At 41.6% G+C, this 12148-nt stretch overlaps 1 protein-coding gene across 4 annotated transcripts in view; it reads right to left on the bottom strand.

The window, feature by feature from the left end:
- The window catches only part of TBXAS1 (thromboxane A synthase 1), a 219743-nt gene that overhangs the window by 52463 nt on the left and 155132 nt on the right, over nucleotides 1-12148 (bottom strand). For all 4 annotated transcript variants that reach the window (XM_081212257.1, XM_081212254.1, XM_081212255.1 and 1 more), the window contains exon 10: nucleotides 9488-9805. In XM_081212257.1, the coding sequence (XP_081068383.1) occupies nucleotides 9488-9805 (318 nt within the window). The remainder of the gene's footprint in view (nucleotides 1-9487; nucleotides 9806-12148) is intronic.

Here is a 12148-nt window from a genome sequence, read left to right as displayed (position 1 = left end):
TGTGACTGTAACAGGCTTTCTGCACAATTATCATCACACATTAGTAAGCTATTCATTTTGGAGAAAGGAGAAGATGAAGAAGTGTGATAAAAAAAATATTGTTTCCATAATAAAGAAGGGCTCCCCTCCATACAAACCTTTCAAAGTGAGGCTAGCTAAATCAAGGGAAACATATTTTCTGCAGAAAATGGTAAGATCGCTGGAACTTTGACAAGACAAAAAGAGAATGCTGCCCCATGTTCAGCATTTCAAATCAATGGAAATATTTATTTGTGAAAACATTTATGCGGGCAATCTGCTCACAGGGATATAAAGAAGTCACATATCAGGCAACAGACTTTAGATTAGTTTGGGTCTCACCTACCAGCAAGTGTTCACTCTTATCCTTAACAAAAATTGGTGCAGCATGAAGAACTAAGATGATTATTAATTCTTTTTGGCTTTTAATCTTTCGGAAGGGCAGCGCTCTGGGCCCTTCTGTAGTTTAAGAAATTAACATAAGAATCTCAGCTAGTTGTGTGCTACCTCCTAGCAATCATTCTTTTGGAACACAACGGCATATTTATAGTGGTGAATAAAAATCTAGACTGCCTACTTCTAAATGAACTTGCCCCCCAAAAGTTAACCAACAAACTCAGACTACCATGGGGACATGCTGTATATAAGACTCCTTCACCCCAGTGTGGTTCCCCTTTATTACATACGCAGACCTATCCCCTCCAACAGCATACAAATCAATACAAATGACCTGACCCAACAACCTAGCTCGCTCCCCCTCACACAAATAAGTCACACTGCAACCAACTGAACACAACCAACCAAACGAAGGAAGCCCTAACCTCTCGCAACATCAATAAAAATAAATAAATATACAAAGGACCCACCCATGTGATGCTGACACACACACCCTACACTAATAAGAAGCAATAGAACGAAATAACAATATCTCCATCTCTCTCCCCCCTGCAACTGCAAGAGGTCTATGGCAAAAGTGTCTCTCACCAAATGTAAACAAACTGTGAAAAACACTATGAATCCAAAGTGGAGAAAATAGTTGTACCTTTTCCTGTTTATCTGTTTGCTTTGTAGCACCAAAAAAAAACCTTAATAAAAACTATTTTAAAAAAACAACTTGCCCAAACACTGAGGTCACCCAAGGAGGCCTTCTCTGTGTATCCCAGCTACACTGGTGAGGCAAATGGTGTCAGAAAAAGGAAATTTTCCAGGGATGGCATCCTATATCTGTCCCCAGCCAGGCTCACCTGTAACAACCCTTCTGCTTTTCCGCTCTAAGGTAAATAAACTCTTTACACAGGCAATGTCGCTTTTAGTCAGCTCATGATGTTGCTTTCTGCTATTCCAATTAATATATTTTAAATAGATTGTGTAGATTATTGCATTTTTACTGCTTTACAGTGGCACCTCAGGTTACATACGCTTCAGGTTACATACGCTTCAGGTTAGAGACTCCGCTAACCCAGAAATATTACCTCGGGTTAAGAACTTTGCTTCAGGATGAGAACAGAAATTGGGCTCTGGCAGTGCGGCAGCAGCAGGAGGCCCCATTAGCTAAAGTGGTGCTTCAGGTTAAGAACAGTTTCAGGTTAAGTACGGACCTCCGGAACGAATTAAGTACTTAACCTGAGGTATCACTGTATTGTAAATTGCTGTGGGCAGGATGCTAAACTTATTCAAGCGTATGCCCTGAGGTCTCAGAACAGGCCTCCCAACAATCCCCCCCCCATTTCCTATATCTAGAACAGTGGTGGGGGGTCCTGTGGCCCTCCAGATACTCCTGGTCTACAACTTCCAGCATCACTGGAGTTGGGGTTGGGCTGATGGGAGCTGAGGCCACTAGAAGGCCACTGGTTACCTAGCCCAGCTCTAGAAAATAAAGATGAGCCTAAGCTGAATCAGGCTCATCTAGTCCAGCATCCTGTTCTCACAGTGGCCAGCAGGTGCCTGTGGGAAGCCTGCAAACCAGACATGAGCACAGCAGGAGTCTCCCCGTCTGTATTTCCCAGCAACTGGCATTCAGAAGCATGATGCTTCTGACAATGGAGGTAGAACCTCGCCATTGTGGTTAGTAGCCAGCTGAAAGCCTCGTCTTCCAAGAATTTATCTAGGCCTCTTTTAAAGCCATCCAAGTTGGTGACTGTCACCGTGTCTTGTGAGAGCAAGTTCTATAGTATGTGCTATGTGAAGATCCAAATGTTGATCTGCACAGGCACAGAACCCATATAGAAAAGAAAGGTGATGTTGACTCTATTCACAATCTATTTACTTGGAACAGGGCTACTGGATATTGCAGAAAACACCAGAGGTTCCTCCTGATCAATGCAGCTGTGTTTTCCACTCCCATTGAGGAGAAATAAAAACATGTGGAAAACAATGTTGCTTTGTAGAAGTCCAATTACCCCCATGATCAATTGCCTAATTATTCCAGCTCTACAGGTTTTTGTTTTTAACATTCTCCCCCCTCCCTCTTCCACACAGCTACGATCTGCCAAAGAAGCAAGCTTGAGTTTGCTAATTAGAGACAAGAAAAGTATCGAGTCAAAAGAAGTACGTTTACCAAATCCATCTTATATAGTTATTCTCTCACATCAAGGATAGGGAAACAAAATTAATCTTTTATTCAGCAGTAGCTCTTCTAAAAAAAGGAACGCTCTCCTTGGAACCCACCATAATGTTAACATATTTCAACACAGGCTTCTACATTGCTCTGGAGTAACCATAGGACTAAATCCCCACTGAGTTGGAATAACACCCTAAGATTAACTACACCATTTACTTAAATCAAGCTATTAGAAGCATGCCTCCTGCTTGCAGACCATCTTTATCACACAGCAGATCATTTATACAGAAGGATCCAACTGAAAAAAATAATTTCGCTTCTATAGCAAATGGGTTGGGGTGGCTAACTTATGCCACCCCAGATGTTGTTGGTTTCCAGGTGCTATCAGCCCCAACCAGCATGGCCACTGGTCAGGATGATGGGAGCTGTGGTTCAGCAACATCTGGAGGGGCACAGGTTAGCCACCCCCAGATTTACATATACATCATTCGCATCTAATGTCTCCTGCGCTTGACAAAGCATTGGGACAAGCCATCTAACTGAAGCACAAGGCAAAATGGCTGGTCTGAGTCGCAGGGCAAAGCCAGAGACAGTACAGATGGGTGTGACAAGTGTGGAGAGAGGAGCAGGAAGCGGATTGAGCAGGACTATGGAATCAGGAAAAAGGTTGTCAGATTCAAGGAAATGTACTGCTAATAGGCACGTCAATAACTTAGGCACTCATCACTATCTGAGGGTGTGATGACCACAGGAAAATCCTATGCATGGTTTCATTTCCAACATTTTTTGTATAGTCACCAAGTGAACAGGTGGCTATGTATGAATATATCTTTAAAGGACAAGTTTTGATGAAGGAGAACCAATATGGCTTCTGCAAGGGTAGGTGTTGCTTTTAGAATTCTTTGAGAGTGTCAATAAGCATATGAATAGATATTATTATTATTATTATTATTATTATTATTATTATTATTATATCCCGCACTTGCTCCCAAAGCAGCCCAGGGCAGTTAAAAACTTTCTTAAAAGTGTTAAAAACAGCTACATGTGTCAGCCAATGGTTTCAGGCTTGCCAGGGACAGTATCTTTCAGTCGTTAAATGCCTGTGTGAACAGGAATGTTTTTTAATTAATCCTGAAGGTCAGTGAGAGAGACTGATGCACCTTACAAAGGAGGGCATACCACAAACAGGGAACCATGACTGAGACGGTCCACTCACAGGTCCTGCCAACCTAGTGGCAGCAACACCACCAAGCCCTCATCTGCCTGAGATAGGATGATCCAGCAGACATTGTGCACTTAGACTTTCAAACAGTTCCCTCACTAATGATTCATAAGTAAACTTAGCAGTCCTGGGATCAGTAACCATCAAAAGTATGGGAAGCAGACAGTAGGAATAAGTGAACAGTTCTCACACTTAAGGGCTGTAAACAGTGGAATCTCCAAAGGATCAGTATTGAGACCTGTGTTGTTCCCCAGCAACTAGTAGTCAAGAGTGTACTGTCTCGAATCCTGGAAGTAGTAGACAATTACCATGACTAGCAGTCTTATCCTCCATAAATCTGTATAAACGCCTCTTAGTCATCCATGTTCATAGGAGTCAACTCCTAGGGGACTGAGGTCCCTTCGGCCCCCCAATAAAATGTTTGAAGGGGGCTGATCCCCTAAGTTGATGGGCATTGCCATTCAAATGATGGGTGTAGGCCACATCTTGTGATTATGTGGGGTGGGACTTACCTGCCCCCCCATATTTTATTCAAGTTGGCACCTCTGTTATATTGATGCCCAACTCTAAACCTTGTGGCAGCAAATTCCATAGTTTTACTATGTACTGTGTAACTAAATAGTTCATTTTGTCCGTCCTAAAGTACATCCTTTGGATGACCCCAGGTTCTAGTATTATGAAAATGAGAGAAAAACATATCCATCTATTTCCCCCCACAAAGCACATAATTTTATACAGTTCTATCATGGCGTATAAATGTTTCTTGCCTTTCTTCAAAAGTGAAACTCATAGGGGGGTTTCCAACCTAGCCCATATGATAATTTTGATTTCCCTTCTCTGCACTTTTCACAGCTCTACAATAGCCTTTTTGATGTTGCACAACTAGAACTACACACAATATACCAAGTGTGGTCACACCATAGATTTCTGTTAAGTCACAATAGGCGTTATATTACAGACTTGTAGAATGTCACAATGGGCATAATGGCATTGGCAGTTTTATTTTCAATCCCTTTTCTAATGGTTCATAATCCTTTTGGATTTGAGGTATCCACATGCAAATTACATCCTTCCCAAATAAAAAGAAACCCCCAACATTGAACCATAATTATTTTCTGTATGCAGCATTTTAGATGGAACATGCATTACAAATGCTTCCTGCTGCTTTGTATTATTGGATGGATAAAACTATTAAGACACACACTCACAATTCAAGTATGTCAGCATCATCAGCCAGAGAGGATGGGGCACAGAAGAAAATGGAAAGAAAAAGAAATTCACTTCACTAAAGGTGAAGTTATGCTTTACATAACCATCAAATGTAAATGAGCTATCAAGCTTTCTGGCATCTGGTCATTCAGTTTCCATTCTGCACAATTATGGACAAATAAATGGGATTGGTTGATTTCCATTAATGCTCCCCTAATTTATGTACATTCCTGGAGGTAAAATTCCATTCTGACCCAACACTCATAACAACTCAGATCATTTTTTAAGCTACAACAACATTAAATAGGAGTTTAATTCCATCACCGATCGCTCCTGGGGATTTAATATTTCTTAATAAATTAGACAAGCATTCTCAACTCATCAGCATTCAGATCTTAGAAGTAGAATGTGCATAATTTAGCAGTTGGTTTTTTAGGTTATAGAGTAACTTTCTTTTCTTTTCTTACTCTTGCATACTCTCTCACACACATGAATGGAGGAATGTGTTATCATCCCTTAAAAAAAAAAAAAGAATAAGTCAACTCAAGAGAAGACACCTGTTTTTCTTAAGTCTCAAATGCCCACAAGTATATTTGCCAGGAAAGGAGCTACTTGTAATGATTTTTTACTCCATCTTTTCCTGATACCTATAAGATGACATCTTAAAATAAGAGGAATTGATGGTAATACACAAAACAGACTGCACTGCTACAGCTGAAGAGCACTCTTCCTCCCCAAGGAACTGGATGATTAATGGGGCTGTGGTGGCGATGGGGGGGGGGGGGAATTAGAGGGACTTTCTCTTACATGAAGAATAATATTCAAACTAAGCAGTCACCTTGTACAACATGCTCCTTGCTTTCCAATGTTTATGCCAGTTAGTGTTGCGCAATCCTACGGAGTTCTCTTGCCAGAGAATGATTGGTTCTTTAGCGTTATACCATTTAAGTAAAAATGCTTGGTTCTGGCTGGCAGATTAATTTGCTCACTAACTCATTTGGGTATCAACAATGTCACACTACATCTACATGACTTGGAAAACTGAAGAACCATGACTACTACAAAAATCTGAAAACAGGACATTAGTATTTATCATACTAAAATGGGTGACTCAAAAGTTGTTCTGTACCATCAGGAAAGTTTAAAATTTTAATTCATGTAGCCCAAGATTCCCTTGACAACCAAACATGTTTGAAAAAAAGACATTTGCTCACTTCAAAAAGGAGGGAATACAATATCCCAGTTTATAAAATATCTATGTTCCTAAACATCTGAGATAATTGTACTGATATTGAAGAAAACGAAGTACCATTGAAAACAGTGAGATATACTTCTGCAGAAATATGCATAGAATCAGTCTACTAATGTGTATTTAGCAATACCCTCCCCGTCTCAATTTCTTTGATAATGAGCATACATTTTATTGAAAGCAGCATTGCCAATTTCACAGCGCCTCTTGTTTCCTAGCTCTGAGGAACGGGAGGGAATGTATTTGGATAGTACTGGAAAGAGAAAATGCTACAGCAAGTGTACAACTGTGCAAGGTGAAGAGAAGGTGATACTAGGAATATCTGTCAGTCAAAAATGATCTTTTGAGGCTTCTATTCATCTCAACAGACAGAATATACTTCCGTACTGCCGATAAGACTAGAGGGTTACTAGGGCTAGATATTTTTCTTCTCCTGTTCCAGCTGTCTTCACCTTGAAATGTAAACTTTCCAAGTGATGCAGACAAATATTTAAATGCTGCTATCCAGTGATCTCACTAGGAAAGGAGAGATCAGCATTTATTTACCCCGTAAAAGGATTATTTTGTTTTTAAGTCATAGAATTTCTTACTGATACCAGCAGCTCTGAAGTGTACTTCCTCTGCACAAATAGAGAAATCAAAGTGCCTTAGTCTTTGTTTTGCTTTTTGACAGCATTGACAGCAAAATGATTTCCATTGGCAGTGCTTGTTTTCAGTATGTGCGTGTGGGCACATAGGATTCATGTGCAATAGCATCTTTCACCTGTGGAATTATTCTTCCAAAGTCTATTTACGCTGCAGTCTCTCTTGATAAATGCAAGCTTTCTCCGTCAGCATATTTGCTTGGCAAAGCTTAGCATCTGTAGTTGCCAGCTTCTGAGTGTAAAGTGCCTTGAGAGACTGCATGAAAGGCACCAAATACATGCAAATTGTTGTGGGTAGTTCCTTGACAGCAGTGTCTCTGCAACTATCACTTCCATTTTCTCTAATGCTCAGAGAAAGCAGCGTCTGGGGCTAAGGGGATTGATTCCATAAAAACAGTTTAAAATATAAAGTATTTGATTACATGAGCAGATGCACCCAAATAAATCCTTCTGCCTCTCGCAAGTTGTCTGGAAACTCTGTGGATGGGAAAGAACTCTTCTTTAAGGAATTTACTGTGGGAATCAATACCTGTGTTGTACTCAGGACTGGCGCCACCCTCAGGAAGAATAAGGCCACAGATGCTGGGCATATGGTGGGTGGCAGACCCTCCCTGTCATTCCTCATGAGCCACCCAGCCAATCCTTTCTCTCAGAGGACAGAGCTGTACGAACCACGCAGCCTGGTTTGTGCACATTAAGATAGCTTGTGGCCCTCAGGTGTTGTGAAAGCTACCATTTTAGTACCAGGATGTCTCTCTGACATGGGTCAGAGAGGATAGAGTCAGCAGCAATGTTGCCACACTCTCCTCAGCTAGGCTGCAGCGCACATGGAGGCAGCTTTCTTGTGCCCGGCCACAGCTCCACCCCCAAGTCAGGCCTATCTCAGGGGTGCAGGATGCGCCCTCCCACCTGCCCCTGTGCACAGGAGCATACGCTCTGCTGCTCCTGTTTTGCACTCCCTTTGTGGGTTTTGGGGGGGGGGGTTGCCTGGATGGAACGTCTTCTTGAATACTGATAATGCTTCTTGCTTGCTTGGATGAAGGACAGAGAAGTGTGTGCGCATATGAAGAAGAAACTATAGACTACTGTATGAAGGTAAAATTCACGTGTTTTCTCCTGGCCCTGCCCATCACTGGTATGTGGCCCCCTGAAGGCTGCCAGAAGAGAGTGTGGCCCTTGGGCTCAAAATGATTCCCCATCCCTACTCTAGACTACACACTCTTGAAAGGCTTATAAAAGACCAGTAGACTAATTAATATGCCCAACTTACTGATACGTCTTGCAAGTACAACTGCTACATTTCCCGTGCATATTGCGTTGCACTTCATTCCAGGGCCATTTGAGTTTTGGTACTTTGATATTTTCAATAAGCAATGCTATTTGCTTAGAATCAGTAAACCTTTGCAAATCTGACCACTGTCTCCGAGATCACTGATTTGCTGTTTTAATTCATGCCATATCCGAATCTTCAGAACCAAGGAGCTCATATTTATTACAAATAGATCCACACTGCAGTGGGGAAGATGTGAAGGATAAAAGATGGGAGATTATAGGTGAAGGGGATGGACCAGAACAGGTCTAACAAGACACACTCAAAGCTGATGAGGAACACAACAGAAGTGGGAGGGTTCTGAGGGTTCCTTGGATATCACTGATTACATATTTACTCAAATTCCATTAAATGTAATACAGAATTCTATATTGAGAAAATGGAGAAATTCCTATACAACTACTGACAATCCAGAGAGAAACAAGCATGGAGTACCAGATCCCTGCCTTAGTGATTGCCAGAACAACAGGAACATAGGAAGCTGACTGAGACTGAGAATATTAGTACATCCCTCTTGAGTTTAAGACAGGCGTCCTTCCCAGCTCTTCCCGGATCCAATGCAAGGTGGATGCTACAGTCTTCCCTAATGACAATGAATGCTACTATTTGTAAATATTTCTAGAACACACTCAAACAGGGTGGAAAGGGTGAAATGGCTGCTGAATGATACTGATGACTTCGTAACTTATAAGGTAGCACTATATCAGTTGACAGCTAAGAAGATCAGGAGAAAAGAACTAGATAAAATAGCGGTCAATTGCAAAGGTGATTCAGACATTTTAGCTGGCACATTCTACCTGAGAATCCCTTGCTATTATATCATATGCAACAAATAATTTTTAGGAGATGTGATCGTGGTTTATTGTATCTGCAGTGCCTGATGTTTTTATGGTTTTAATGGTTATTGTTGCTTTTCTTTTTGTTCCCATTGTGAATGATGCCATGGCCTTTGGCTAGTGCAATAAAGTTTATGATGATGATGGTGAGGGTGATGGTAAGTGGGAAGGTATGTAAAAAAATATGCAAAGAAATAGGAATATACCAGCCCTGGTTTGACAGGTGGCTTTGAGCAGCATTTGATTTTTGACGTGAATCTTTGCATTATATTAAATGTCACACTAGTGCATAATTCCTGTTTTAGATAACCTGCTTCACTTGACTCTGTCAAGTACATTCTGCTCTCTTTGGTTGAAGACATCCCTACCCCCACCCCTTATATATGAAAGCAGAAAAATCAAGCAAAGGGCCTACTTACATGTTTTGAAAAGAATTCGTCCACTTCTCGGAGCAGCTTTTCCTGGCACTCAGGATGGGTGGCCAACAGGTAAGTGGCAAAGGAGAGGGCGCTGTTGGTGGTTTCATAGCCAGCGATCAGGAATAAGGAGGCCTGGCCAGCTATTTCATCATCACTCAACGTTTTTGGATTTTGCTTCTGAGGCCGGGCTTTGCTGGCAGATGTCTCATTTTCCTGAATGCAAACATCGGCTTGGCTGACCGTGTCAAAATGTTCCACGGTGATGTCATTAGCAGAGCTTCGGGCATCAAGCATCAGCTGGAGGAAATCCCTGCGTCTCTGCAAAATGCACAGTGAAAACATTAAGTCAGAGAACAAGCATGTGGACGTACATTCACGCTAATACAGCTATATGATATCTCTTTTCTCCAAGGGGCGAGCATTGTTTTTGGCGTTGCCTAACAATTACTCATACTGTATTGTAAAGGCTGGGTGGTGTGATTCTTTTCCTTTTAGCTTCTTTTTTAAAGTAACCTGAAATTGGGAACAAATGATGAGTTAGGAGAGGGGCTGCTCAATTCTTCTCCTTCCTTCTTCTTGTCCTACCGTCTTTCCCCGAAAGTAAGACATCCCCCCAAAATAAGACCTAGTTCCAGTTTTGCCTCTCGCTGTAATATAAGGCATCCCCCCGAAAATAAGACCTCCCCGATAATAAGGCCTCCCCCGAACATGAGGCCTCCCCGGAATATAAGGCCCCCGAAGCTACTGTAAGGTGTCTGACTCCTCTGGACCATAGTGACGGGCGCTGCCACACAACTCACTGATTGGCCGCAGCGCAGCCGGAGCTGTTCAGGCAGTGCGAGGTCTCTTTAAACCAGAGAGCCCGTGCTGCCACCAGGACAATCTGTCGCCTGCTGCTCGCTCTGCCCCGACGGAGTCTGGCTGACTCACGATTAGACAATAAATGTGTACCGTATTCTTCTTCATGGAAAAATAAGACATCCCCTGAAAATAAGACCTAGTGCATCTTTGGGAGCAAAAAATTAATATAAGACACTGTCTTATTTTGGGGGAAACAGGGTATCACCATCTCCCCAGTTGCTGGGACCTCAGATCTTTTCTCGCACCGGAAAAAAGAAAAGCAGCGGAGTGGGGTGGTTTTAAGCAGATACATGGAAGGAAGGGAAAGGATTAGGCAGCCCCTCTCCTCAATGGCTCTCTACCCGATTTCAGTCTCCAGTGGCAACTGTTCCTTGAAAAAAAAAGCCAGGGGAAAGAATCATGTAACTGCCTGACGTGTAGCTTGGTGTTCAACGGAGTCTTTGCTTTGCACTGATGACATGGAACAATAAAGGGGGTGTTGCAGTAGATTTTTTTTGGAAGAGGAGAATAGAGCTAGGGATGTCAGTAAATTCAGATTTTGTGTAACTGCATTTAAGAGCAATCACGATCATTGCCAAATAATCACTGCATCAGTTGATTTGGGGTAGCCACTTACAATCAAATTAATTACTTGAAAATCAAATTTAATCAATGAATTTTAAACAATTTATTCCAGTCGATCAACTTAACTTCATTTTTTAAAAAACCAGTCCTGATCTGAATCACAGTAAGTGCAAAGCAGATTAGAACATGAGGAGAAAAAGCACACTCAAGGGTGCAGAAGTAACCCTTTGTTAGCTCTTTTTGCTGTGAAGCCCTAGTGCCCACAGAACTACCAACATTCATCCCAAGTCTGGAATGGAAATCAATTCAGAAAATACTATCAGTATTCACCATTGTTGTTGTTTGTTTGTTTGTTTGTTTGTTTGTTTGTTTGTTTGTTTGTTTCAGTCCACAAATGATAAGTGGTGATCCCCCCCCCAATCCCAAATTTGTATTGTGTTTCCTTTGTGTTGAAATGAATTACCTTTGAACTAAAATGAATGTTGTGGAATAATAAATAATTATGGAACAGTGCTGCATATGACTAACACAGGTCAGAATGGAAATCAATGCCTTTTTATAGCCCTAGATAGAGCTGACTTAAGGGAACATGAAATTATAATTTTAAAAGTGACTCCTGGTTTTTTTGTTTTTGTTTTACTAGGTAGGCATATTACGCATTGTGCCAATATTAGTGGATGGGACAGGACAAAAAGCAAAACCCTTGTCTCATTACAGAGGTTTTTAGCCTATGGGCAAAGACAATCCTGGGCACATTTCTCATGTAACATTGCCTAAAATGTTGGCTACAATCCAAAGAGCTTGGGTTTTCCCCTTGGGTGATTTTAAGATTCCTGTGCCATGTCACAAGCTACTTTTGACTGTCCTCTCAGTTTCAAAAGAAGTTTGCCATCTGGAATTTGGGGCAGGGGGCTATCTAAACCCCACTTGGGCACATGGAACTAGTTCCACGGGTCCTTTGATCCAGGTCATTGCTTCAAATATGTCACATTCTGCCTATATCCTATGCTTACTGAGAATCTGTCACCTCATATTTCCACCACCAGAGTGTAAGCGCAACACACTATTGTGCTCTCATGCTGTAGAGTTCTGAAAGCATCAAGAATAAGCCCTTGAAAATAGTGACTTTTGGCAGGGGTCTACTTAACACCACTCCATTAAAGCTGGTTTGGGCATGCTGTCTATTTTGCAATCCATTGTTAAATGCATTATGGCATTGCATTTATTTTCAGTTCC

Source organism: Podarcis bocagei, assembly GCF_964188305.1.
Source record: "Podarcis bocagei genome assembly, chromosome: 10".
NCBI lineage: Eukaryota > Metazoa > Chordata > Lepidosauria > Squamata > Lacertidae > Podarcis > Podarcis bocagei.
This window is presented reverse-complemented; position numbering and strand designations above follow the sequence as displayed.